This window comes from Salvelinus fontinalis, chromosome 11 (assembly GCF_029448725.1).
Source record: "Salvelinus fontinalis isolate EN_2023a chromosome 11, ASM2944872v1, whole genome shotgun sequence".
NCBI lineage: Eukaryota > Metazoa > Chordata > Actinopteri > Salmoniformes > Salmonidae > Salvelinus > Salvelinus fontinalis.
In genome coordinates, this window is record NC_074675.1 from 28,975,018 (window position 1) to 29,002,517 (window position 27,500).

Here is a 27,500-nt window from a genome sequence, read left to right on the forward strand (position 1 = left end):
CTATAATTTCTCTTCATATAACAAGGATTAAAATGGATTTGCCAGTAGATTGTCGACTTGATTCATGATGATGACTGCTAGCTAAGATTTTGAAATGATGTTGACATGATCAGTCCAATTAAAGCTACTGTACATATAACGTGATTTGACGTCATTTTATATGTGTCCAATGACCTTGCGCCTTCTTGGATGGGCACTTCTAATGTAACTATGGCAGCACCCAAGGGGCTAGAATTTTCAAGCTCTACCCTTACACTTGGCTGTGACGTAGTGTCCCCATGAGTGACAGAACACTGAGCCAATCACGGCGCAACGCTCCGTATTTTCTGCTGGCTTGCCCCACCACAACAAAAAGCACTGAGCTAGGCTGAAACACCTGCATTTTGGAGCTGCCTTACTCAAGAAAACAAAAAAAGAGACCATGTTTGTATGCAGCTTTTTTAACTCAATATATATATTTTTACATTGTTTGCAAACTGATATGTGACACGTATTAATGCCAAAATAACATGCAAAAAAGGCCCTTCCGTGGGTCAGTTGAGCTAACGTAGGCTAATGCGATTTGCATGAGGTTGTAAGTAACAAGAACATTTCCCAGGACATAGACATATCTGATATTGGCAGAAAACTTAAATTCTTGTTAATCTAACTGCACTGTCCCATTTACAGTAGCTATTACAGTGAAATAATAGCATGCTATTGTTTGAGGAGAGTACACAATTTTGAACATGAAAAGTTATTAATTAACAAATTAGGCACATTTGGGCAGTCTTGATACAAAATTTTGAACAGAAATTAAATGGTTTATTGGATCAGTGTGAAACTCTGGACATACACGGATGCCATGTAGTGGGCAAAATCTAAATTGCACCTAGGCTGGAATAATACTTTAAGGGCCTTTCAATTGCATTTCAAAGATGATACAAAAAAACAAAACAAAAACTTTGTATTATCATCTTTTACCAGATCTATTGTGTTATATTCTACTACATTCCATTCACATTTACATAAACTTCAAAGTGTTTCCTTTCAAATGGTACCAAGAATATGCATATCCTTGCTTCAGGGCCTGAGCTACAGGCAGTTAGATTTGGGTATGTCATTATAGGCGAAAATCGAAAATCGGTTTATTTCATTACTCATCTTCATTTTTCATACTTCTCATTTAAAAGCACAACTGATTGTTTCATTTTGTGTTTTTAAGTCAATTTGATTGAATTAAATGTATTACTGGTGGTGTGTATTTTGTGTGTGTTGAGATTGTCACCACTCAGTACTGCAGGGTAGTTCTGGAGTCGTACAAGGACACCAGCAGTTCCATAATCGCTCTGTTTTTATTTATTGTTGTTATTGTTGTTTATTTACATCTGTTTCTTCACCTGAGGGTGAACACTCCATTTCCCCATCTCCTTTCCCTAATTTTATCAATGCTTCTCCTTGTCCCCCTTTCTCCTTCAAATAACCCCCTCCCTCCTTTTCGCTTGCTCTCCCTCCCTCCTTTCTCTCTCCCTCCCTCCATCGTTCAGTGAGAACCTGTTCCTTTGCCAGTATACATTAATCTCCATTATAGGATCCTATGTATTAAGAGTTTCTGGGGCGAGAGAGCAGATTGCTGCTACTACTGCGACATTCCATAGGCACACCTCACATCAGAGCTGGGTTAGCCTGGTCCCAGATCTGTTTGGGCTGTCTTGCCATGGCAACGACTGGGAAGGAGTTGGAAATACAGCACAAACAGATCTGGCACCAGGCTAGGCTTCGGTGTCTTCCCAAACTTATTTATTCCCTCCCACGGTTTCCTCTGGTCTAACCTCATAATACTGGAGGTGACCTCGGGGTCCTATTCCTTAGTGCACATCGTAGCAAAACGTTTTGCAACAGGAAGTGAAAACCAACATTTCTTCGTGGACTGTTTCAGGAAGCCCCTCCCTGTTTGTCTGTTTTCTTCTGTTTGGTGTCTAATGAATACGACTCTGTGCCTGCTTGACACCAGCACCTTTTCCACTGTTTGGTATGGCTTTTTCACAGCTTCTTTCACTATTAAGTATCACCTCTACCTTATTATATGGCTTGACATTTAAATGTTGACTATGCTGCTGCTCAGTATAGAGTATCTCAGCCACTGTTGCACTGTCCCACCTGACATTGGAACCACCTGCAAGCAATTTCTCTGTCCACTTCCCTAACCAATGAACATCCCTTTCCCTCATTACTCCGTTCCTCAGTGATGAATTATCCCTAAATTGTGTTTTTCTCTGGAGGGGGGCGGGCGTGCTGACGCAGGTCGAGAAGTTGTCTTCTGCCTTCTCCCTCCGGTTTCCACAGAGAGAGAGAGATACAGAGAGATTGATAATGCAGTAGTAAGTAGAAGCCCGTTTGATCACAAACAACTTCTCTTCTTTCTCTCTCTTCCTCCCTTTCTGTTACAGCATCTCTGAATACAGTGGCAGATCAAAGATTCCATCTCTCCATCCCTGCTCTCCTCGCCCCGTATGAATTAAATCTCCCAGTAATTACAGACTTTAGTAAGGGAATCGGAGAGTCGAGCAGGAATATGGTCATGCCTTCAAATATTCTGAAGTGAATTTGTTTCTTTAAAATTGTTCCTTCCTAAATAAGAGCTACTAAAGTGCAGTACACACAAACAGTGGGTGGTAGTAGTCTACATCAAGACTGATTAGGGATATCTATGCCTGTGTTCATTCCATATCCTCTCTCCTGGCTTTAGGTAGTGTTGTACAGTAGGCCTGTGTTCATTCCCTATAGTGTATATGTTTGAAACAGTAATGGTGAGCTTCACATTCTCACTAGGCAGAACAGAGACCATTTAGCATCAGAACCGGTTTGACCTCGAGAGCATTTAACATCAGATCATGTTTGACCTCGAAAGCATTTACCATCCGGTTTGACCTCGAGACCATTTAGCATCAGATCCGGTTTGACCTCGAGAACATTTAACATCAGATCATGTTTGACCTCGAGAGCATTTACCATCAGTTCCGGTTTGACCTCGAGACCATTTACCATCAGTTCCTGTTTGACCTCGAGACCATTTACCATCAGATCCGGTTTGACCTCTAGAGACTGTTACATCTCACACTAGGACTGTGACCAATGTTTATTGAGTGATATAGTGTCCTACAGCCCAAGTCTACTTTACATGTCTGTCTGAAGTTAGATAGGGTTCCCACCTGGCCTCATTCACTAGCATCCTAACCGTGAGCTTACAATGGCCCACTTTACCTGTACACAGGACAGGGGAGACTAGACTGGTGACACCATTCAAGGACAAACATGCAAATAGATACAGCAAGTTTGTGCACATTAACCAAACAACTCAAAATATAAGTCTACATCAAATTATATAACAGATACAAGTTAAAACACATTACAGCAGCGTTTCCCAAACTAGGGGTCTGAAAATGGGGTCGCGAGAGATACTGTAAATCGCGCTTGGTTCATAGTACCGGGGTTACGTCAGTAACCTCTAGATGCGGTTGTAGTAAATAGAGTGGTTTCAGTTTTCTTCCTACAAATGTGACTCCTTCTTAGGAATGATTTAAACTACAAAATATTATGACCCCATCACTGAAGGATAATACTCTCAGGAACACGTACACTGAGTGTACAAAATAGGAACACGTGCTTTTTCCGTGACAGACTGACCAGGTGAATCCGGGTGAACACTATGATCCTTATTGATGTCAACATTAATCAGTGTAGATGAAGGGGAGGAGACAGGTTAAAGAAGGATTTTTAAGCCTTGAGACAACAGACATGGATTGTGTGTGTGTGCCATTCAGAGGGTAAATGGGCAAAAAGGAAGATGTGAAGTGCCTTTGAACGGGGTATGGTAGTAGGTGCCAGGCGCGCCGGATTTGTGTCAAGAAATGCAACGCTGCTGGGTTTTTCCACACTCAAAAGTTTCCCGTGTGTATCAAGAATGGTCCACCACCCAAAGGACATCCAGCCAACTTGACACAACTGTGGGAAGCATTGGTGTTGAGAGCAAAAGGGGGTGCAACTCAAAACATTGGCCGCTGATTTCATCACTTTTTTTCTTTTCTTTTAACATGGTGGGGGGGGGGGGGGGGGGGCTAGGAAAAGTTTTGAAATCAAAATTGGTCACAGGCCAAAAAAGTTTGGGAACCCCTGCAGTGCAGTCTCTGCACATATACTGGTAGCTGTGTTGTAATGAGGATAATGTATAGGTAATTATACCCAGACTGGAGAGAATATCCTGAGCGTTCAGTCACTAGTGTGTCTTATACAGCAGCAGCCCAGCACACTGACAGATGAGAGGGAGAACGGAAAAGAGCACTCTCTCTCCCCCTACCCCTACCACACATAAGGGATCTAGGATTGCCTGCATCCTCTCCATCCTTCCTTCATCTCCTCTGTGCTTCAGTGACGCAGGAACACCCCTGCTGTCTCATCCCCAGCCATGGATCAGCCAATCTGGCAACAGCCAGGCCTGGAGGGCTGATCTAGGGTGATATAACTGGTAGTGAGGTCAATGCTGTGCCAGGCCAGTCACACAATCCTGAAAGACCCTGTCCTTGTAATCTTCTTAATAGACCAGCAGATTGCTACTGTGGTAGTCAGGGTGTGTGTATGTGTGTGTGTGTGTCAGTGTGTATAAGCAACTCTGCGAGTGTATGCTTGAGTCATTTTTGACCAGGGCAAATTGTACAGATTAGTGTGGGTTTGCGAGTGTGTACAGGGGCCACAGACACATGCCATTTTTTCCTCCTCTGGAACCTCTCCTGATGTTCTTATCCCAGTGTGACTATCTGAGAGGAGCAGAGCTGGAGAGACAGTACATGGTGCTATATTTAGGCAGAAGTGCTGTCTTCGAGCACCCTCTGTTGGAACTGCACTGTATTGCTACCCAGACAGAAAGGAAGGAAACTTGATTCCAAGCTGATAGGATTTTTACATAGTGTCCTAATATGATAAATGGGGCAAATTATTTTATCCAAAGTTACTTCAAATTAACGCATTATTATACAGCAAATTGTTGAGTCCTGGGGAAAAAACATGGTTCACAAATATGTTGACTTTAATTTATCTTCAGATCCGCAGCTGGAAATTCACAAGGCGTTTTGAATGACTTACAGTACTCCTAGTCATAAAACACTCAAAATGGAGGGGGGTGAGTACTTTCAATTGATGCCAGATGTATTTCCCCAGCACACCAACGATATGTAGCCCATGTAGGGATCAAAACAACAAACCCTGATGTTGCTTGAACCAACTGTGCCAACAGACCTTGTTAACGTCCTTATAGCCTGGTCCCAGATCTGTTCATGCCAACCTTAAGCAAGTACAGGTAACTGCAGACGCGAAATGTGTCTGAAAGTGGACGTGGCGAAATAAGTGGGTGGATCATCAGCGATGGGTGTAAGTAACATCAGCGCTGTTTGATTTGTTGGATGGTTTTGATTGAGTTGTGTTTTCTGTTTAACAGATTTTCATTGGTCAGTTCCTGTGTGGTATTACTGATGCTTTGTTTACGTAGCAGGTTAGGATAATTAAAGTAGCAGGTTAGGATAATTAAAGTAGAAGGTTAGGATAATTAAAGTAGCAGGTTAGGGTAATTAAAGTAGGAGGTTAGGGTAATTAAAGTAGCAAGTTAGGGTAATTAAAGTAGCAGGTTAGGGTAATTAAAGTAGCAGGTTAGGATAATTAAAGTAGCAGGTTAGGATTATTAACGTGGATAATTAAAGTAGCAGGTTAGGATAATTAAAGTAGCAGGTTAGGATAATTAACGTGGATAATTAAAGTAGCAGGTTAGGATAATTAAAGTAGCAGGTTAGGATAATTAACGTAACAGGTTAGGATAATTAACGTGGATAATTAAAGTAGAAGGTTAGGATAATTAACGTAGCAGGTTAGAAGAATGAGGTTACGGTTAGGAAAAGGGTTAGCTAAATGCTCAGAGATGCAGCCATGCAAAACAGACTTGAGCGGCGACAAATCTGCCCAGTTCGCTTTCCATACAGCCACTTGTGTTGATAAGCCTGTCTACGTTGACACACCCTTGTCCCGGCAGCCATGTTGAGGTAGTTACCCATGACTCACCTTCGGAGTTGGCTTTACAGCACAACTAGATCTGGGACCAGACTAACGTTATTCCACAAAGAAGTTATACAGTCAAAAATGTTAGAGTTGAGATGTCCAGATTTATTTCATGCTACGGCAGTACCATTCAAGATCATCATTCAAAACATCCCAAATAAAACAACACCGCATAACAGTCACATGATAAGAGAAAATCTACTTCAATTTGCACTTTATGGAGGAAGAGGAAGTTTGAAAACTGCAAATATTTCCAGATATGGGGTGGTCGTTGACGAAACTGCAGCACTTGTATACGGTAATTAGGTCGGGATATCTTTGATGAACTATATTTGAATTGATTGTTTGAGTGATTGCAGCAGAAACATGTGTTACAAATCATTGTTAGTTGTCAATCAAAAACAATTATCAGTAGTTTAAGCACCAAATAATATAACGTTCGGTAGTTTTAGCAGTACAGTGACCTCACATTGCCGCCGACGTTTACATGAGATCAGATTTCAAACAGGGAAGCAATGGGAGAAGGCTGTCTGAATGTTTGATCGTGTCATATCATCGAACACACATTTCGTATTCTATAGATATAGAAACCCTGGGCAGAACTAATTGATTGCTACATAGACTTTTAAGCTTCACAATTAACATGATCATCCCTGTAGATAGAAATGGCACAACAGCTCAATCTGCAGCAGACAGTCCAAGTGAGATTGGGTACAGAATTGAATAAAACTGCTGCCATTAACTTTATATATTGATATTCTGCACCAGAATCTAAGTGTGTTTACATTTTTCACAGATAGAGGCTAAATATTGATTCAAGCTTCATACTACTTTCTATGCCCACGAACTAGGCAGATTAAGGTATATCGTGAGAGATACTCTTGACAGTGCATATTTCAAACTTCAAACAGCGCTGGATTTAAATCTTTAGAGGAACTGTCAAACAACTTTCCCACGCTCAAACAACTTTACCACAACGTTGGACTGTGGTGTGTTTTAAAACGCAGGGGAGCATTCAGGAAGGAGAAAAATCTCTAAAGGACGCCTCAAAAACGTCCTGACAACGTTGATACATTTTCTCGCAGCGTTCACAAACATTCTTACAACACCGGGCTGTGGTGTGTCGAAGACACCCACATTGAAAGTGCTAGGACCACACACACACACACATCTGATACTTGGACGTTTACATACCCACACTTAACTATCGTCTGGGTCTACATTCTCCTGTATAGTAACCATCACTACATGCTTTGGTTTGCCACGGTATCCATATTCACACTCACCTGTACCAAGGCTATACAGAACAGAAGTGACAACACAATTCACTAGTAGTTCCTAAATCGCTCCACTAACTGAAGCTGTTCAAATAGCAACACCAATGTATACAAGTAGTGCCAATACAGTAGTACGGTGATTCTATCACGTTCTAGAGAACATAGAATTCTAAAGAATCCTAAATAACAGTTGTCTTTGACCTCTAGTGTTCTGAGTGTATGGTGTGAATGAACATTTATGTTCACCGTGATAATACATTAATGCTGTTCAACCAGCAGGAGCGAGAGAGAAACATATACATTATATAGAGAGATGGGAGCTGTACGGAGAGCGGAGAGGGGGATGAAGAGAGAGAGAGAGAGAGACAAGCAGCTGTCCCAGTTCCCAGGGGCCCCTTCCTTTAGGGCTCATCTCTACAAAGGGCCAGCGGATGACCTGTCTCCCCATCCATCCCCCTGCTAACAGCACACATCTGGGTGGACGAGATGGGGCCCCCAAGACCCCCACACACAGAAAGAGATGAGGGTAGATGGGTAGCTTGCACATTTGCGTGTTTGTTCCCGTTCCATCTCTCTGGATCTCTCCCCCTCATTACATCAGCACATTCAAAGACCTGGATCAGTCGTCCAATAATCACACACACACACACACACACACACACACACACACACACACACACACACACCTTATTAAAACAGGCCTACTAAGCAGGAGGGACCATCACAAAAAACAGTCAAGTCTCTCACAATTAAACATATGAGAACACAATACAAAAGCCTTTTTTGGGGGGTTTCAAACAAAAACCTTAACCTCCCCATCTTAACACACACGCACACGCACACACTAGACGGAAGAAGAAAAAAGTAGAACAAAGCAAATAGCCCTTACACAAGCCTCAGGGGGATTACATGATGTAGCTAGCCATGCCATGGCTGTACTGTAATGCTTTAATGTCGTAACGTAGAGATTAGAATACAATCAAGCAGTGTGCCAACCGTGTTAGCAGCTAACCCTGCCTCACACCTCTCCTCCCCAACCGGTCTCCTTATAGGTAGTCGGTCGATATCATACAACGTTTAAATGACCACATCTCACCGTCAAGATACTTTCAGAGGCTTTCAAAAGGGACTGAAATAAAAAAGGAACTGAATTAAGTTGATAGCCCCTATGATATGACCCTTATTTGATGAAACCTCTTCAAGCTTTCAGGGGATAAAAGGCAAATTGATAAGGTGATCTCTGATCTGCATGTTGGTCAGGATTGTTAAGGTGGGGAATATGAGCGTTAACAGTACGGACTGACTCTGGGTCAGTGAATACAGATACCTTTCTTATGGGGTGGTACATTGCTTCGCCGAAAGGCTCCTCGAAACACCCCTCCAGTGTGGCTCTTTGGTGCCTTCCGCCACATAGTGAGAGTTGAAATGGAAGGACCGCCCTGGGTTATACCATTCAGATAGATATGGGGGACCATAACCCTACCAGAGGGAGTCTGGAGTCACATAGAAAACAAACATTCAAAATACCTGAGAGATAGCGAACGAGCGAGATAAAGAGAGTGGGGCAGAGGGTCGAGAGAACGAGGGATAAAAAGAAACATAGAAAGAGGGAAGAAAGAAAACACTCTGTTCAAAGACATTTCCCCACACCAAATTACATTCAGTTACATCATAGTACCTTGATACTCCATTTCTTATTCAGCTATCACCCACTTTGATTGGGCAGAAAAAGGGGGAATACAGTATTCTCAGCGGTGTGCAGAGACGAGACGAGCACAAACCCTTAAGAGAATGAAACGGCGTACCCTTTGTAAGCAGCAGCTTCTTTCTTTGTTCTAAAGCGATTCTTTCTTTTCTTTGTAGCACCAGCTAAAAAAAAACATCTCATTAGGGCAAGCTTGATAAAGAGCAGTGGTCTCCGTGGTAACAACTTAACAAGCCTTTTTCTGTCACGGGGTCTCTAAATCGATAAAAGTGTGTTGGTTTCTCTAGGGCTAGCATCTTCTTGGGAGCGTGCAGTATGGATTTTTTGGTACAGTGTCTTATAGTTACAGCAGAGTCGTTAACGCTCATTAGTTAGCGCCGTTATCATTATCCGCCAAGAGGGGGCAGTATAGGGAGCAGCGACCGGCAGTGTTTCGCGCCTCGAGCCATCCTGGTTGACTCGTAAACTTTTGGCCCGCTATTTTACTTGTGTGTGAGAGTGTGTGTGTGGCTACCACAACACTACACTAGGCCCTCGGGTCAGTAGAATTTGTCATCGATGCGGAAGTGTGGCCTAGTGACATCATCAGGGTTGAGAAACACAGAAATCGACTTCCCTGGGTTTTCTGTCACCAGCTGCTGCAGCCTGGCCGCCAGCTTGTCGTCCGAGGGTGAGATGATGCCGCTGGCCGGATACCTGTGGCCAGGTGACCCGCCATGCCCGTTGGTGGCGCCCGCCGCCTTCCTCTTGAGCTGGCCTGCCTGCTGTGCCTGGTCCAGGGCCGCCCGGAGGTGCTCGGTGGGGTCTGAGCGGACGTGAGCCAGCTTCCGGGCCACCAGCAGGGCTTGGCTGTCCGACAGGTGCTCCAGCATGTTGCACTGGGGCAGGAAGTAGTTGGGACAGTTCTTACCCAAGATGCAGTGGGCCAGGTCATCCAGGAGGCCCAGGAGGAGACGGGCGGGATTGTCAGAGTCAGGCGAAGACAGGTAGGAGGGGGGCAGGCGGTCACAGGCCCAGAAGAGGAGGGTGCGGAGGTGGTAGGGGCTGAGGCCAGTGCGGGGACGAGCCAGGAGGCGGGAGAGGACAGCCTTGGCTGCCTGGAAGGCCTGGGCCATGGGGAACGGGATGCACTTCTTCAGCTGAACCTGGAGACAGACAATGATATGGCAGCCAGTGGTTCAGATTGAATTGAATTAAAATAAACTTTATTAAACCAACAAGCGGAAATTGGATGTCACTAGCAAAACACCAGCACCAGAGACAGTCCTGATGGATGTTATACTGAAGTTAAATGTTACAGTTGATTCATTTTCAACTGTATTTAGAAGACAGTTCGGGAACCTTTCTACTTTCATATTCAAAGTTCAACCTGTACATATTTAAAGTTGAACTTGTACTTCCACTATATATACACAAAAGTATGTGGACACCCCTTCAAATTAATGGATTCAGTTATTTCAGTCCAACCCGTTGCTGACAGGTGTATAATATCGAACAGACAGCCATGCAATCTCCATAGACAAACATGCCCATACTGAAGAGCTCAGTGACTTTCAACATGGCAGCGTCGTAGGATAACACCTTTTCAACAAGTCAGTTTGTCAAATTTCTGCCCTGATAGAGCTGCCCCGGTCAACTGTAAGTGCTATTATTGTGAAGTGGAAACATCTAAGAGCAACAACGGCTAAACTGCAAAGTGGTAGGCCACACAAGCTCACAGAACAGGACAGTGTGTGAAGCGCGTAAAATAAAATAAAAATGCCTGTCCTCGGTTGCAACACTCACTACCGAGTTCCAAAATCCCTCTGGAAGCAACGTTCAGCAAAAGAACTGTTCGTCGAGAGCGTCATGAAATAGGTTTCCATGGCCGAGCAGCCGCCCACAAGCATAAGATCATGCGAAATGTCAAGAGTCGGCTGGAGTGGTGTAAAGCCACCCGCCATTGGACTCTGGAGCAGTGGAAACGCGTTCTCTGGAGTGATGAATCACGCTTCACCATCTGGGTTTGGCAGATGCCAGGAGAACGCTACCTGCCCGAATGCAATGTGCCAACTGTAAAGTTTAGTGGAGGAGGAATAATGGTCTGGCGCTGTTTTTCATGGTTCGGGACCCTTAGTTCCAGTGAAGGGAAACCTTAACGCTACAGCATATGACATTCTAGACGATTCTGTGCTACAGTTTGGGGAAGGCCCTTTCGTGTTTCAGCTTGACAATGCCCCCATGCACAAAGCGAGGTCCATACAGAAATGGTTTGTCGGTGTGAAAGAACTTGACTGGCCTGCACAGAGCCCTGACCTCAACCCCATCGAACACCTTTGAGGATGAATTGGAACGCCGACTGCGAGCCAGACCCGACCTCACTAATGCTTGTGTCTGAATGGAAGAAAGTCCCTGCAGAAATGTTCCAACATCTAGTGGAAAGCCTTCCCAGCAGAGTGGAGGCTGTTATAGCCAAAAAGAGGGATCCAACTCCATATTAATACCCATGATTTTGGAATGAGATGTTTGACAGCCAGGTGTCCACATACTTTTGATCATGTAATGCGCTTTGGCTTCAGCTAACATTTACAAGGTAGAATTGGTAATGCACAAAATAAATAGCAGGGCAATTGCACAGTAAAAGAATGATGCTGAGACTTTAAAATGCATGCACGTCAAACAAAAACGAATGATTGCAAAGTCAAACCATACAACTCTATGCACAAGGACAACTTTTCAATTTCCACTGAACATTTTGACAAAAAACATTTACTTGAAAAACAGTGCAGATGTAAAGTTTGGTAACAGAATGACAGCACAAACAGCAAACTGTCATTTTGTTACCTCGGAATTGCCAAGCAGTATCGGGCAGACTTCCGAAACAACTAAGAGTATGAAGTAGAAGGCTAACCTTCTCTGCTGTTTTGGTCCCGCAGCATGAAGTGTACCCGTGCACATGGCCATATACTCTGTGTGAGTGCATCGTCTTGCTTTAACGCTCATCTCCGGTTCATCCTGCTGCTTGTGACAATGTCATATCCCTGAGTCGCAATTGAAAACGTCTAGCTAGCTAACCTTTATGGCCAAGTAAGGAAGGAGGCCCAATCTATTGAACTCGCCAATTACTCAAAAAGAAGAGCTAACTTAACCAACTACCCACCTCGCTGCGTGAGAAGGCCAGCCTCCACTCCCGGTCGGGCCTCCCCCCCAGCGGGGCCGGGCAGGGCAGCAGGTAGAACCCAGAGATGGCCTCCTCCTCCGTGATCTTCCCGTCCCAGAAGTGGTTGGCCGTCAGCCAGCTCTGGGCCACGGCGGGCCAGCCCCGGAAGGACACCACAGGCAGGAGGTCATAGAGCACTCGACTGGACCCCGCCTGGAGGTAGGAACGAGTTATTGTGAAACACAATTATTTAAAAAGAGATGTTCTGAATTACTTATCCGGTTAAACAAAGACTAAGTAAATACATTTGTTCAACACAAGTTTTTCCAGAATCGACTAGTTGAGATGGCTGCTAGTGCCAATTAATCGGATTCTGGAATTGATACAGACGCCAACTATGGCCTCCCATTCCCTATATAGACACTACTATTAGCACTATATAGAGTGACATTTGGGACGTACACTAACTCATCCCTACCTGAAGAATGAGGGTGGTCAGGGGTCCGTTGCGCTCCAGCCTCTCCGGGATGGGGATGCCTCTCTGTGGTGAACGTCTCAGCTCGTCCACCGCCTCGCAAACCACCCCCCAGAACCAGTCAGCCACCAGCGCGGGAGAGAAGTAGCACCCATCCAGAGACTGGTGGGGGGACTGGAATCAAATCATGACCCAACTTTAGTTCAAGTGCAATTAAAAGGGTAATTTTGGCATTAGTTTAGTGCAAAGACTTCCAATCTTTGCGCTAAGATAGTTAGCATTGGCTCGCAGAACTACCTCGTACTGGACGCAGAGACATACAAATGGTATCCACAAGTTCATCTGACTCCAAGGAAGTACATAAAACCCCTTCCCTGCCAATAACTGAACTATCCCTTTAAAATAATTTCCACACACTTTACAGTAAAACACAATAAAAGACTGAGCTAAAAGCAATACACATTTTTATTAACTTTCATAAAACTAAAAGCAATAAAAAGAATAATAATAACAAGAGAAGTTAGAAAATGCATTACATGGAGGGAGGGGGGAACAGCACCAGAGACTTGGTGACCCATTCCCCTTTCCTCTTCATCCTCCTCCTCATCATCGGGGGGTAATCCGTTCTCCTCCTGGCAGCAGATGCTCCACCTGGCCAGAGTGTTGGGGTCGCACAGACGCAGGGACAGCCAGGAGTGGCAGGGGGCCGACTGCCGCATGTCTAGGGTGACGGGCTGGTTGACATGGGATGACGCTCTATTAAGCTACACTTGTTTTCCTGAGGCAATACTAGTGATTTGTTTGGCATCAAAACACCATACCAGAAAGTATACAGTAAAAACATCCCATAAGACACATCACAACTTCTCATCAATAACGTAGACACATTGAAGTAATACGTCTCACGTCCCCAGTCCCTACTGCACCAACCTGGTTGCGGTCGTGGAGCTTGAGCGCGGGCACCAGGAGGGTGAAGTCCAGGTCGAAGTCGGCCCCCTTGGCGTAGTCCCCCAGCTCCTCTGGGTTGAGGTCCAGAACCCCCTCCCTGGCCCCCCCAGACAGGAGCAGGTACTCATTGGCCACCGGGAGACGCTGGTCCACCTTCTGTACTAAACCTAGAGGAAGAACACACACACACACACACACACAGAGGATGAGTGTAATATCACATTAAAAACAAATACAATACTTGAGCCGTTCTGTTTCTTCTGAAGGCAAAGCATACATTCATGAAATACAGCAGTGGCGATATTGACATAAAAATAGATGAGGTCTACACAGCTCCCTCAGCGAGCGCAGCGCATGGTTTTATGTTATTCTCCACGCTAGCTGGTCGTCCTCAACCAACCCTGACTTTATCCTCCTAGGGGGAGTCTTTACTGAATACAGCCAAAATGACTGGGCAAACTGCAATAACTCAGACAGAGGGGAAACGGAGGGAGAGAGTGAGAGAGGAGGAAGGGATAGATTGAGAGGGAATGAGAAAGAGAGGGAGAGGAAAGAAAAGAGATTGTGAGAGTGTGTGAGAGAAAAAAATAAAGAAAAGTCTAAACTAACAGCTTTCGATTAGTATATAACATCCTATCAATCTAGCTTCTGGCAAACAATTTCCCCACCCAGCCCAAACCAAAACTCTCCTCTTTGCCAAAGAGTTTATGAAAAATACTGAGCCCAATCAAATCCCTTTATTGTGTTCTCAACTATGGTGTTCCAGTCAAGCAAGATTAGAGCCGGACAGGCTTAAAAGGTCACACTCAACACATGATACCAGACCCAGTGATGCCTTCCAGGCTGTCAACTTTGACCTGAAGTACACCCATATACCCATCCCTTCAGGGAGGCTCTGAGGTCGATATGAAGGCTGTGGTGGGGGGGGGGGGGGGGGGGGGGGTTGAGGGTGGTGCGACTGCCAACTGCAGACACTGAGACTGCAGCCTGGAGCCTAAAGCTCCTAACGCGATTTCTCTCATCCAATTACAGGCCCTGTGTCGATGTGTGTGTGTGTGTGTGTGAGAGAGAGAGCGTTTCAAAGACAGTGTCTATCACATTGTGTGTTATACTGAGAGTAAAGGAAAGCAGAGAAATAATCAGATATAGAAATCAAAATCTGTCAGTTCTTCCCAAACATTGAGAGAAGCCGAGAAGAGCTGAGAGAGAGAAAACATCTTCCAGACAGACAGACAGACAAAGGGCAGAAACAGCAAGCAGAAACTTCCTCTGATTTGTTTCGGGTCTATCTCTAGAGTTGATCAATTGGGTCAAATGGGAAGCAGAAGAAAATACTATAGCATGCAGAGGAACGAGAGAGAGAGCGCACGGTGGAATGTGGGAGAGAGCGGGGGGGGGGGGGGGGGGGACAAAACCCACACCAGGTCGTGACTAGACGCAAAGTCTAGACACAAAGGTCGTGGACACCAGCTCAGCTTAGGTGAGGCTCCAATAAAGCCTTGAAGCTGGGCTGAGAAAAACTAAAGTGCATGGACTTGAACATTTTGAAACCAGGACTTAACTCGCTGTGTTTGAGTACTATAATTAATTCCTCAATTTCCCATTCAAAACAGCCACAGTGTTATGCATCCACCAGCAGGTCTCTGGGAGGTCAAGCATAGCAGATCTCATTTCCATAGAGCCACTCTGGGAACCGTGACACACACACACACAAACGAAAGAGAGGAATGCTCGTGGTGTGGGTGCCAGTACTACACAAAGAGATAAAAAATAAAAAATAATAATGATTTATTTCCCCCCCTTTCTGTGCCTGTGATATGGTTGTCCAACCTAGCTATATTAAGATGAAGCGCACTAACACTAAGTCGCTCTGGATAAAATGACTAAAATGTAAATACAGGCGCCAAAAAAAAGTGAAAAGATGAGGAGAGAAGGGATAAAGCGTAAGAGAGAGAAAGGGTAAGAGTAGCTGTGTAAACACGTCGACTCACAATGGGAAAGGTTGGGATGTCAGAAAGGAGGCCTTCTCTATAACAAAGACGTAGGGCCAGACCATCCAACAAATCGTAACACAGATACTTCCAACGGAGACCGTTCATTCAATTGCCATTGAGCACTCTCGCTCGGCTTCAAACCCCGAGTCTTTTAAAACGTAAACGATTAGCCTCTAAAACGAGCCCTTGCTCCTTTTAAAATACAGAGAAATGTACTCTGAGACTCAAGAGAGACGGATTAACACACACAAAAGAGTCAGTGTCCCCCCCCCCCCCCCGACCGTGTTTATGCGTTCACATCAAGCCCGGAGATTAGCCTAGCTTTCATTTCCAGATCTTAAAATAGGCCTCGCTCATTCTTAAAATTAAACAGAGGGAGACTTTGTTCCCATCTAATCCAATTGGGTGTCGAAGCGAGAAACCTTCCTTTGAAGCTGAAGAGGGTCAGGGGCTATCTATCGAACACCAGGCCGCAAAACGAAGGTGATTGAAACATTAAAATGTGTTTGTGTTCAAATGCTGTAGTACAGAGTTTAATGGAGCGATGGACTGTGTTCGGGGATCAATGTACGCTAAAGAAACTAAAACCACATTGTGTTATGACTATGATACATCCGTTTGGGTTTTCACATGAAGTAAATGTCAAATAGCTTTTTATGTACTGTACATTAAAAGTGATTCAGTAAATGGGGGGGGGGGAGAGATCTCTTGTCTGCAGTAGTTCATACAACAGCACTCGCCTGGTTAATTATCAGTCTGTAGTTAATGAGTTGTAATGTTCCTGCTGCCTGTTAAGAAACCATCCCCTCCTACACTAGGGGGGGAGCGTACAGACTCTGGGGGCACAGCAAACACACGCAGAGCTGTTTGTCGCCGTGAGACTTGGTGTGTGTTATCGAAATGTCGGAGGAGACTACTATAAAAAAAATATAGGAAGTTGTTTATAATGTTTTATACAATCAGTATGTGTATATATACACAGTACCGGTCAAAAGTTGACACACCTACTCATTCAACGGTTTTCTTTATTTTCACTCTGTTCTACATTGTAGAATAATAGTGAAGTCAAACTATGAAATAACACATATGGAATCATGTAGTTACCAAAAAAAAAACGAATCAACATATATTTTAGATTTTTCAAAGTAGCCACCCTTTGCCTTGATGACAGCTTTGCACACTTTTGGCATTCTCTCAACCAGCTTCACCTGGAATGCTTTTCCAACAGTCCTGAGGGAGTTCCGACATATGCTGAGCACTTGTTGGCTGCTTTTCCTTCACTCTGCAGTCAAAATCATCCCAAACCACCTCACTCCATCACTCTCCTTTTTGGTCAAATAGCCCTAGGAGCCTGGAGGTGTGTTGGGTCATTGTCCGGTTGAAGAACAAATGATAGTGGGACTAAGTGCAAACCAGATGGAATGGCGTATCGCTGCAGAATGCTGTGGTAGTCATGCTGGTTAAGTGTGCCTTGATTTCTATATAAATCACAGACAGTGTCACCAGGAAAGCACCCCCACACCACCTCCTCCATGCTTCACGGTGGGAACCACACGTACAGAGATCATCAGTTCACCTACTCTGCGTTTCACAAAGACACGGCGGGTTGGAACCAAAAATCTCACATTTGGACTCATCAGAGCAAAGCACAAATTTCCACCGGTCTAATGTTCATTGCTCGTGTTTCTTGGCCCAAGCAAGCCTCTTCTTATTGTTGGTATCCTTTAGTAGTGGTTTCTTTGCAGCAATTTGACCTCCTCTGAACAGTTGATGTTGAGATGTGTCTGTTACTTGAACTCTGTGAAGCATTTATTTGGGCTGCAATCTGAGGTGCAGTTAATTGCCGATTTCTGAGGCTGGTAACTCAAACGTATCTTCTGCAGGAGAGGTAACTCTGGGTCTTCCTTTCCTATGGCGGTCCTCACGAGAGCCAGTTTCATCATAGCGCTTGATGGTTTTTGCGACTGCACTTGAAGAAACTTTCATAGTTCTTGAAATTTTCCGGATTGACTGACCTAAGCAGCCTTAACCGACATCATCGGGGCCCGGGGAACAGCGGATTAACTGCCTTGCTCAGGGGCAGAACGACCGATTTTGACCATGTCAGCTCGGGGATTCGATCCAGCAACCTTTCGTACTGGACTGTCAGTTGACGAACTATAGCCCATCTGTTGCTATGTACAATTTGTGTTAGCCTCCTTTGTCCTCTTTAATCAATTAACCATTTTCGACTACTGGCCTGTCGTTGGCTGGATGTCCTTTGGGTGGTGGACCGTTCTTGATACACATAGGAAACAGTTGAGCGTGAAAAACGCACAAGCGTTGTAGTTCTTGACACACTCAAACCGGTGCGCCTGGCACCTACTAACATACCCTGTTCAAAAGACACTTAAAATCTTTGTCTTGCCCATTCACCCTCTGAATGGCACACATACACAATCATAGCTTTCACCTGGATTCACCTGGTCAGTCTGTCATGGAAAGAGCAGGTGTTCCTAATGTTTTGTACACTGTATATATGAGAAAGAGAGGAAGAGAGAGAGAGAGAGAGGAAGCTGCTGCCAGAGAGCTAAAGTGGACCGTAGGCGGCATTAGTCAAAAAGTGTGTGTGTGACACACTGAGGACACAAATCCTATGGGAGAGTTGAAAGCAGTCAACAACCATTGCACAACCGATCATTACCTGAACACAGGCGGAACAACTTAGCTGCTACAGCCCAGCCACACAATCAAACAACGGTCAATTTACATTCAGATTCAGTCGCGCTGACATCACTTCCAAAATACACACACATAGACTTTTAATTAATCTAGCTTGATCTTAGCGAAGGCTAAGTGAGGTACAGAAAATACAAAATAGTATTCAATAGGTCCTTAAAATAGGCGATGACCTTGAAAACAAAAATGTTTTCCATATCTGTCACTTTTGAATAAGATAATTGGCGAGTAAGTAGAAGGATTTTGATCCTATAGGACAGTGTCGGTGAAGGTTTCCACAGAGATATTTTCCCACCTACGGAACCCCAACATGTGGGCCCATCTGTCCAGAAGAGTCCCCTTCCGAATACACTTTTCTCTGATTGGTTGTTGCATACAGGGGGTGATCCCACTGTTGGCGGGGCAAGCCGACACTCAGACAACAATAAACAAGCACGGCGGGAAGAGACAAAACAACAGTTTGTTTGGGTTGTTTTCTTTGTCTTTACGTCTCTCAACTCTAGGCAACCTCCTGACTTCGCACGCCTGGACGTGTTCGAGACACTGCCTGACTTGTGCCTCATTCTTTGTTATTGCGCCTCGGTGAGTCGGCCGAATCTGAAATGGAGCTCCCCCTTTTTTCTCCCCTCGCTCCTCTCTAGCCTTCTTTGTGTTTGAATTAAAACGACTATAAAGCGGTATAAAGCAAATACTTTTTTAATGAGATCTGTGGGGAAAGGGGTCACCAGTTGTCTGGTGTTCAAAGGCACATGAAAAAGGGCGGGTTTGTAAAAACCAGCCTAAGAAGTGGAGGCTGAAGATGGGGAGAGAACCCATGGCGATAACAGAATTCTGTTTTTAGTTTGATAGGAGTGGGTGTTATTCTTCTGAGTCATTTTTTCTGTCTTTGAAGGGAAGTGAAAAACGAAACATGGAGGATTACTCACAGCGTATCCAGAGCAGAAAGCACAAGTAGTTTACTGGTTCAGCAAAGACTTGTAGCATTTTATCTGACAGACTTGAACCTACAACCTTACAAGAAGATATCTCTCTTCTTACTGTAAATAAGAACAATCACTTGTTGCAGTGCATTCGGAAAGTATTCAGACCACTTGACTCTTTCCACTTCCTTACAGCCTTATTCTAAAATGGATGAAATCGTTTTCCCCCCCGTCATCAATCTACACACAATACCCCATAATGACAAAGCAAAAACAGGTTTCGATTTTTGCAAATGTACCAAAAATAAACTAAAATATCACATTAACATAAGTACTCAGACCTTTCACTCGGAACTTTGTTGAAGCACCTTTGGCAGCGATTACAGCCTCAAGTCCTCTTGGGTATGATGCTACAAGCTTGGCACACCTGTATTTGGGGAGCTTCTCCCATTCTTCTCTGCAGATCCTCTTAAGCTCTGTCAGGTTGGATGGGGAGCGTCGCTGCACAGCTATTTTCAGGTCTTTCCAAAGATCTCTCTGTACTTTGCTCCGTTCATCTTTCCCTTGATCCCGACTAGCCTCCCAGTCCCTGCCGCTGAAAAACATCCCCACAGCATGATGCTGCCACCACCATGCTTCACCTTAGGGATGGTGCCAGGTTTCCTCCAGATGTGACACTTGGCATTCAGGCCAAAGAGTTCAATCTTGGTTTCATCAGACCAGAGAATCTTGTTTCTCATGGTCTGAGAGTCTTTAGGTGCCTTTTAACAAACTCCAAGCAGGCTGTCATAGGCTTTTTACTGAGTGGCGTCCGTCTGTCCACTATACCATAAAGGCCTGATTGGTGGAGTGCTGCAGAGATGGTTGTCCTTCTAGAGCTCTGTCAGAGTGACCATCGGGTTCTTGGTCACCTCTCTGACCAAGGCCCTTCTCCCCCAATTGCTCAGTTTGGCCAGGCGGCCAGCTCTAGGAAGAGTCTTGGTGGTTCCAAACTTCTTCCATTTAAGAATGATGGAGGCCACTGTGTTCTTGGGGACCTTCAATGCTGCAGAATTGTTTTGGTACCCTTCCCCAGATCTGTGCCTTGACACATTCCTGTCTCGGAGCTCTACGGACAATTCCTTCAAACTCATGGCTTGGTTTTTGTTCTGACATGCACTGTCAACTGTGGGACCTTATATAGACAGGTGTGTGCCTTTCCTAATCATGTCCAATCAATTGAATTGTAGAACCATCTCAAGGATGATCAATGGAAACAGGATGAACCTGAGCTCAATTTCGAGTCTCATTGCAAAGGGTCTGAATACTTATGTAAATGGCGTATGTAAAAAAAAAAAAAAGATATATATACATTTGCAAAAAAATACAGAAACCTGTTATCGCTTTGTCATTATGGGGTATTGTGTACACAAAATACATAATCTATTTTAGAATAAGGCTGTAACGTAACAAAATGTGGAAAAAGGGCAGAGGTCAGAATATATTCCGAATGCACTGTTTGTTAGTCATTATTCTACATTTCTGCATTCCCACCAACCCATATAGTCCTGTGGGACTACTGGAGGCATTTTCTTTCTCCAAAGGCATGCTATAGGCTAGCCTAAAACAGTTAACTAAGGAGCTACTGGGTAAATAAAGTGTTTCTTCCTTCCTTGGATCTGTGCAGCTGCTTCCCTGTGTGGTGCAATCTCTCTCGTCTCCCTCTCCATCTCTGTCAGCTCTTAATGGCCAGTGGGGAGCCACCTGCTGCTTAAACTAGGCTAGAGAAACCTTTATAAAAAGACCCAACTGGAAAGGATGTCAAACACATTATATGCACAGACACACACAGTATTTCACAGTGTTGCACAGTATTTCAGAAACGCTGTATTTTTTTTCAATACTAGAACATGAAAAACGGTTCAGTACTAGAATTTTTCTAACTTTCGGTACTTCTGTCAAATGTGTCTCACCTCATATATGGATCTGCCTAGTAAGTTGTCTGCATCTTCAAGGGGGCAGTAGCTAGCCAGGATGCCCCATGCAGCTGACACGGCGCAAAACACTTTTGAGAGAAAATATCGACAGCGTGGCTTCTTGAAACCAAAACATCGTACCTCCTTGCCTGCAGCTTGTTGACAAAACTGGCTGCAGAAGCAAACTATGGGAATACGTTGATTACAGAGCAGATGAGGGCCAGCCCACTGAAACAATTAAGCAAAACATGACACAAAGCAGTGCAATGGAAGGTTCAGTTCCAAGTGAAACTAAATAAAGCAAACTATTTTATACGACATTTGCATTGCAACTTTATTGTTATTCTACTAAATTTGAATTATTTTTGAGTGACAATGACATGGAAATATATTCAGCATGACATTCATTTGGGCATTATAATGTGATTACCTTTGTGCAATGTGAAATGCACTCATAACTTGACAGCAATATATTTGGACTACTAGGATTACTAGCAGTAGCCACTAGCCAGCCAGCAGCCCTGGGCGGAGCATTGCACCCTGGGACTCGTAGTATGCTGTGTAAATTCAATTGTATTTCTATGGCGTCTAGACTATTGCAACGTAAAAGTTTCAGAAATGAGCGTCAGTGTTTTTTTTATGTTGTTTTGGAACTAAACTATTCATTTAATACATGCAATTATTTATCTGTAATGAAACATTAATTGCAGGTCTAATTAATGTCATTTGACCCAATATTATGGCCATAGATGAGCAAATCAACCCTGATATGTATCAAATTACTTTTTAAAACATATGGTTTTGAATAAGGGAAATTGGAGGTAATTCTTCTGTTATTTAACATGGTGTTTTATTTTGGGAAGAAATGTCATATAGAATCGAAGATATTCTGTTCTACCAGTCATCAACATTGTTCACCGTTTTTGTCACGGTATCGTTACGGTATTGAGTATTGCTTCGGTATCCTAAACCTGGTATCGAAGTCAAAATTCTGGTATCGTGAAAACACTTATATACACACAGAGATGCACAGACACACAGATGCATAGACACACACACACTCCAAGTGTTCCATATAAAAGGGCCCATTTTAACATTCCTAGTAGCTGGGCAGATATTCCCTTTCCACTGCCTAGGCTCCATCCTCTTCAAGGTCCTTAAAAAAATTAAAGTGGCAGTGCTACTACCGTAGCTAATGAACACAGTACATTAACACAATCATACAACCTACACTCACATTATCTCTGTTCTCCAGCAGAGTTGGAAATGAAACAGCAGATAGAGGGAGAGAAAGAGAGCGCAAAAGAGAGAGGGGGGGTGGGGTGATGGGAGAAATAGATCCTATCCTTTGGCTGCTATACAGGGAGCTAGACTGTAGGAAAACCCCCCACTGCGACGTGTTTAAGAGAAGCTTTTAGCTGTCAGTCTGACTGTCAATGGAGACAGCGAGTGGGAGAAGAAGAAAAAGAAGCCAGGAAACGAAGCAAAAACGTGGTGGTGTGAGGACACACGAGTTAAGAAAGAATGTGGTATGAAAAGAGTTGGGTACACAGTGAGAGTCACTAAATTGGGGGTAGAGGGTTAAGTGTTTGTGAGCGGGGGGGGGGGGGGGGGGGGGGGGGGGAGACCAAGAAAGAGATTGAGAAAGAGAGCAAGAGACAAAGAGAGAGAGACAGAAAGAGCGAGAGAAAGAGAGCAAGAGGAGAAAAGAGGATGCTAGACTAGCAAGCACAGAACCAAAGTAGGAGAAGCAGAGAGATACAGCTTATCCAATATCTGACTTGATTAGCAGAAGATACAGAGAGATACAGGAGGAGGGTTGGCTGTCAGCTATGATATTTTTGGGCAAACAATACACCCATGCCAATAGTGGCTCCTATTCACAGCTATTGTTACATGGGGATGAACAGGGAGAGTGGATTTAGAGATGGACGGGGAGAGTGGATTTAGAGATGGACGGGGAGAGTGGACTTATAGCCAGTTAGACTGTTTGCATTGTGTTTCCCTCTCAAGCTGCACATGAGCCACAAACAGCCCACGAGAGAGCGAGAAGAAGGAAAGAAAGAGAAAAGTGAGGGACATGCAGGGAGGGATACAGGCCAAAGAGGCTTGGTTCCAGTTGCACTGGGACAGGCAGGGAGAGAGGAGAGAAAAGGAGAGAGCTTAGGGGCGGGCAGTGGCAGAGCAGAGGGAAGAGTGCCACCTATTGGACAAACAACCTCACTTCACCTGGCTGAAAAGTACTGTATATCAGGAGTATGACACACCACACAAACACAGCCAACACCTTTCTTCTATCTGTCCTTCTCATGAATAGGCTATACACCAATGGAGGCTGCTGAGGGGAGGACAGTTAATAATAATGGCTGAAATGGAGTGTAATGGCTGGAATCAAACATCATGCGTTTGATACCATTCCGGCCATTATTATGAGACTTCCTCCCCTCAGAAGCCTCCACTGCTACACACTACAATCACATAACTTACAAGTGTTCACCAAACACACAATATATAAAATAAATGTATACCATACATATTTTACCATCTAATGATTTCAGAATGTTAACCTCAGTGTGTCACAACACATTCTCTATTACTATGAGCTTTACCCAGCATGTTGAAGATAAAGTCTTTGGCCGTGTGGACCTCCAGGGCCAGTTGGTCCCCGAAGTCCCCCTGCTCCAGGGTGACTAGCTCAGACACCTGAGATGACAGCTGCTCCAGTATGACCCCCGACCTGAAATCCACCTCCGAGGCTTTCTTCACCGGGGCTGGGGACCGAGGGGCCACCGCACTTATCAAGGTCTCCATGGTTATTCACACCCTATGGTTGGGTATACAGGTCTTGTCAATCATTTTTATAAAGGGGAGAAGACTCATTGCATACTAGTTTGCATACCTTGTGTGTTATTGTCAATCAAAGTGAAATGTAAACTTTGTTATTGTACTCTGTCCTAGCACGGACTATGAATTGACTATCAAATAGGGCGTGATACCAGGGATCTGTAGGATTATAAATCACACGCATTTAATAGCATATCCCCCAGGTAGCCCTGTTAATGTTTTGAATTGTTAATCTACAGTAAAGGCAGACACAGATATACTCAAATGAATATCAAAGTTCACATTAATCTGAAAGCCACCTGGTGTTTTGGAAACGCAAGCTACTTAGTCAGTGACAGCATGGGTGCTGTCCTCAAAACTAGATCAATTAGCTAGCTATCTAGCATGCTAATTAACGTTAGCTGGCTAATTTGAGTCTAGCCAGTTAGCCAAATGTTAGCACATTTGCTTGCTACAACAGAACAAGCAGCCATAGCTATATCCATAACAATTTAGACTTGCTAACTAGCTCTGATTATTTGGAGAAGACACTAGAATCGATTTTCGATGAACTAACTAGTTAGTTAGTTAGCTAGCTGGCGTGCTTACTAGCCGGACAGGTGGGTATAAGTGGACCAACACAACTGAGTTAGCTAACAAGCTGGACAGCGATTCTTTCACACACCGGAACGATGCATTGTTTGAATGCATGAATATACATTTGAACTAGCACACACCCTTAACACGCAGATCTGGTGAAGTTTCTTTGCTATATTCCAGGCGTACTGTTTCGGTCTTGATATTGAAATCTGATTTCTTCTCCCGTCATTTCCAACAGGTCCCCAGCACCACCTTCCCTAGCAACACAGACCTCGGAAATCACGCCCTCCACTGAGGATCTTGGGATTAGTAGTGTATGTACCGGTAATATAGCTCTCCTAAAAACTACAAAGCAGATTTGTACTCCATGATTAAATTTGTGACCCACTGTAGCCTACTGTAAGTACATCAGTTGAGATAAGGACAGTGGGGCCCAGCCCTGGTCAGAGATTGGATAGGTTGCTATGATTTTTAAATCTAATCTAATCGGTCACAGCAGTTAGGCCAGGGATGGGCAGCTTTGATGGGGGTGAGGGCCACAAAAAATTGGAACTCATCATGAGGGTCCGCAGCTGCTCGCGGGTCTTCATATCCTCATTCAAGTCCCACACACATTGCGAGCAATGCGGAAAGACATTTTTTAAGTAGTCAGGGTTTTTCTTTTCGGCAGCTCATAGAAACTGAAGTTCTTGCTGCCTTATCGACACCAAGAAGTCATGAGGCGCTGACAATTTGGACCCGTATTTGCTTAAGTATGCAGCCCCCCCCCCCCCCCCCCCCCCCATCATTACTGGCTCAGTAACACACTTTTTTTATTTAACTTTAGTATCAGGAAATATTACAGAAGTGTAGAAAGCAGCTTTTGTGCCACCACTCCACATGGGTGGGGATAGTATAGAGATCTTGATAATTATTGACCCATTTCGAGGCTTCCTTATCTTGCGAAAATCATTGGTCATTGGTCAAGAAACAGCTATCTTATTTAGTATCTGTAAATGGTATTCTTAATGTTAATCAGTCCGGATTGATTCATCCCTAAACATAGCACCACTACAGCTTGTTAGATGATAGAAAGAATTGTGCTGCCATGTTTGTAGACTTGTCAAAAGCTTTTGATACTGTAGAACCATGTCATTCAGTTGAATATGCTGTTGTCAATAAGGTTCGGTACTGATGCTTGTCGATGGTTTCATTATTATCTCAATGACAGAATTCAGGCCATCGAGGTAGATGAGGTCAAATCTGAGTTCCTTGAGGTACAAAAAGGGGTGCCACAAGGTTACAATCTATATAAATAACTTTGGTAATGCTGTAATATACACTGCTCAAAAAAATAAAGGGAACACTTAAACAACACAATGTAACTCCAAGTCAATCACACTTCTGTGAAATCAAACTGTCCACTTAGGAAGCAACACTGATTGACAATACATTTCACATGCTGTTGTGCAAATTGAATAGACAAAAGGTGGAAATTATAGGCAATTAGCAAGACACCCCCAATAAAGGAGTGGTTCTGCAGGTGGTGACCACAGACCACTTCTCAGTTCCTATGCTTCCTAGCTGATGTTTTGGTCACTTTTGAATGCTGGCGGTGCTTTCATTCTAGTGGTAGCATGAGACGGAGTCTACAACCCACACAAGTGGCTCAGGTAGTGCAGCTCATCCAGGATGGCACATCAATGCGAGCTGTGGCAAGAAGGTTTGCTGTGTCTGTCAGTGTAGTGTCCAGAGCATGGAGGCGCTACCAGGAGACAGGCCAGTACATCAGGAGACGTGGAGGAGGCCGTAGGAGGGCAACAACCCAGCAGCAGGACCGCTACCTCCGCCTTTGTGCAAGGAGGAGCACTGCCAGAGCCCTGCAAAATGACCTCCAGCAGGCCACAAATGTGCATGTGGTGACCACAGACCACTTCTCAGACCACTTCTCAAAAACTTTTATCACGGCAACTGGTTTGATACATTCACCTCTGAAGGTAAATAATGTACTTACATTCAGGAATCTTGCTCTGATTTGTCTTCCTGAGGGTCCCAGAGATAAAATTGAGCACAATTTTGTTTGATAAAATCAATTTTATATTCAATGTAGGAACTGGGTTCTACAGTTTGAACCCCTGCTGTGTTTGCCCCCCATCTAGATGTGTGAAGGTTAGTGTCTTTTCTGTCTTTTATGACATTCCTGGGAGTGTAAACTTACACTTTTTATTACCATATCATTTTTTTATGTTCTCTATGGTTATGTAATTGAAAATATATAAATTGACCAAGTCGGGACATTTGGGCAGACTTGAGACAACATTTTGAACAGTAATGCAATGGTTCATTGGATCAGTCTAAAACTTTGCACATACACTGCTGCCATCTAGTGGCCAAAATCTAAATTGCACTTAGACTCCTACGCGATATAATGGCCTTTCTCTTGCATTTCAAAGATGATGAAAAATATATATTTAAAAAAAGGAAAACGCATGTTTTTTTCTTTGTATTATCTTTTACCAGATGTAATGTGTCATATTCTTCTACATTTATTTCACATTTACACAAACTTCAAACTGTTTCCTTTCAAATGGTATCAAGAATGGTATCAATAATATAAAAGTGGGTTGGGCCTCTTTGTATATAACTCTACAAAGCACTCATGCAGAAACGTCCTATGTATCTATCATCATTAATTCAATTTAGATTTACAAATGACCAAACTATTCTTTTTTTGTGCCTTTTATGAGGAACAACCTACAGAGCTCTCTGGACTTAGATGTTCTGGTCCCCCTTGGTTAGTTCAGAGTAATGATCGGAGACCTCCATGATGATAAACGTGTCTGTTTTTCTTCATATGTTTTGTATTGTTGTATATTGTGTGTGTTT

At 43.9% G+C, this 27,500-nt stretch overlaps 1 protein-coding gene across 1 annotated transcript; it reads right to left on the bottom strand.

The window, feature by feature from the left end:
• Positions 1–6,165: 6,165 nt before the first annotated feature.
• On the bottom strand, positions 6,166–24,915 carry LOC129865454 (nucleotidyltransferase MB21D2-like). Its single transcript, XM_055938265.1, has 7 exons — positions 24,773–24,915; positions 23,822–24,036; positions 13,608–13,792; positions 13,214–13,411; positions 12,681–12,851; positions 12,203–12,415; positions 6,166–10,208 (listed from the first exon to the last, which is right to left on the bottom strand). Exons 2-7 carry the CDS (start codon positions 24,021–24,023, stop codon positions 9,603–9,605), a joined length of 1,575 nt encoding a protein of 524 aa, XP_055794240.1. The 5' UTR covers positions 24,024–24,036; positions 24,773–24,915; the 3' UTR covers positions 6,166–9,602.
• Between the last annotated feature and the right edge of the window lie 2,585 nt (positions 24,916–27,500).

Bases quoted from the DNA above. Each gene is read 5' to 3' on its own strand.
- LOC129865454 (XM_055938265.1), bottom strand. From the start codon at position 24,023: ATGGAGACCTTGATAAGTGCGGTGGCCCCTCGGTCCCCAGCCCCGGTG. The intron at 13,793-23,821 runs GTAAAGCTCATA...TTCTTCCTCTAG, and splicing joins CTTTATCTTCAACATGCTGG to GTTTAGTACAGAAGGTGGAC. The intron at 12,852-13,213 runs GTAATGCATTTT...ATTTGATTCCAG, and splicing joins CTGTTCCCCCCTCCCTCCAT to TCCCCCCACCAGTCTCTGGA.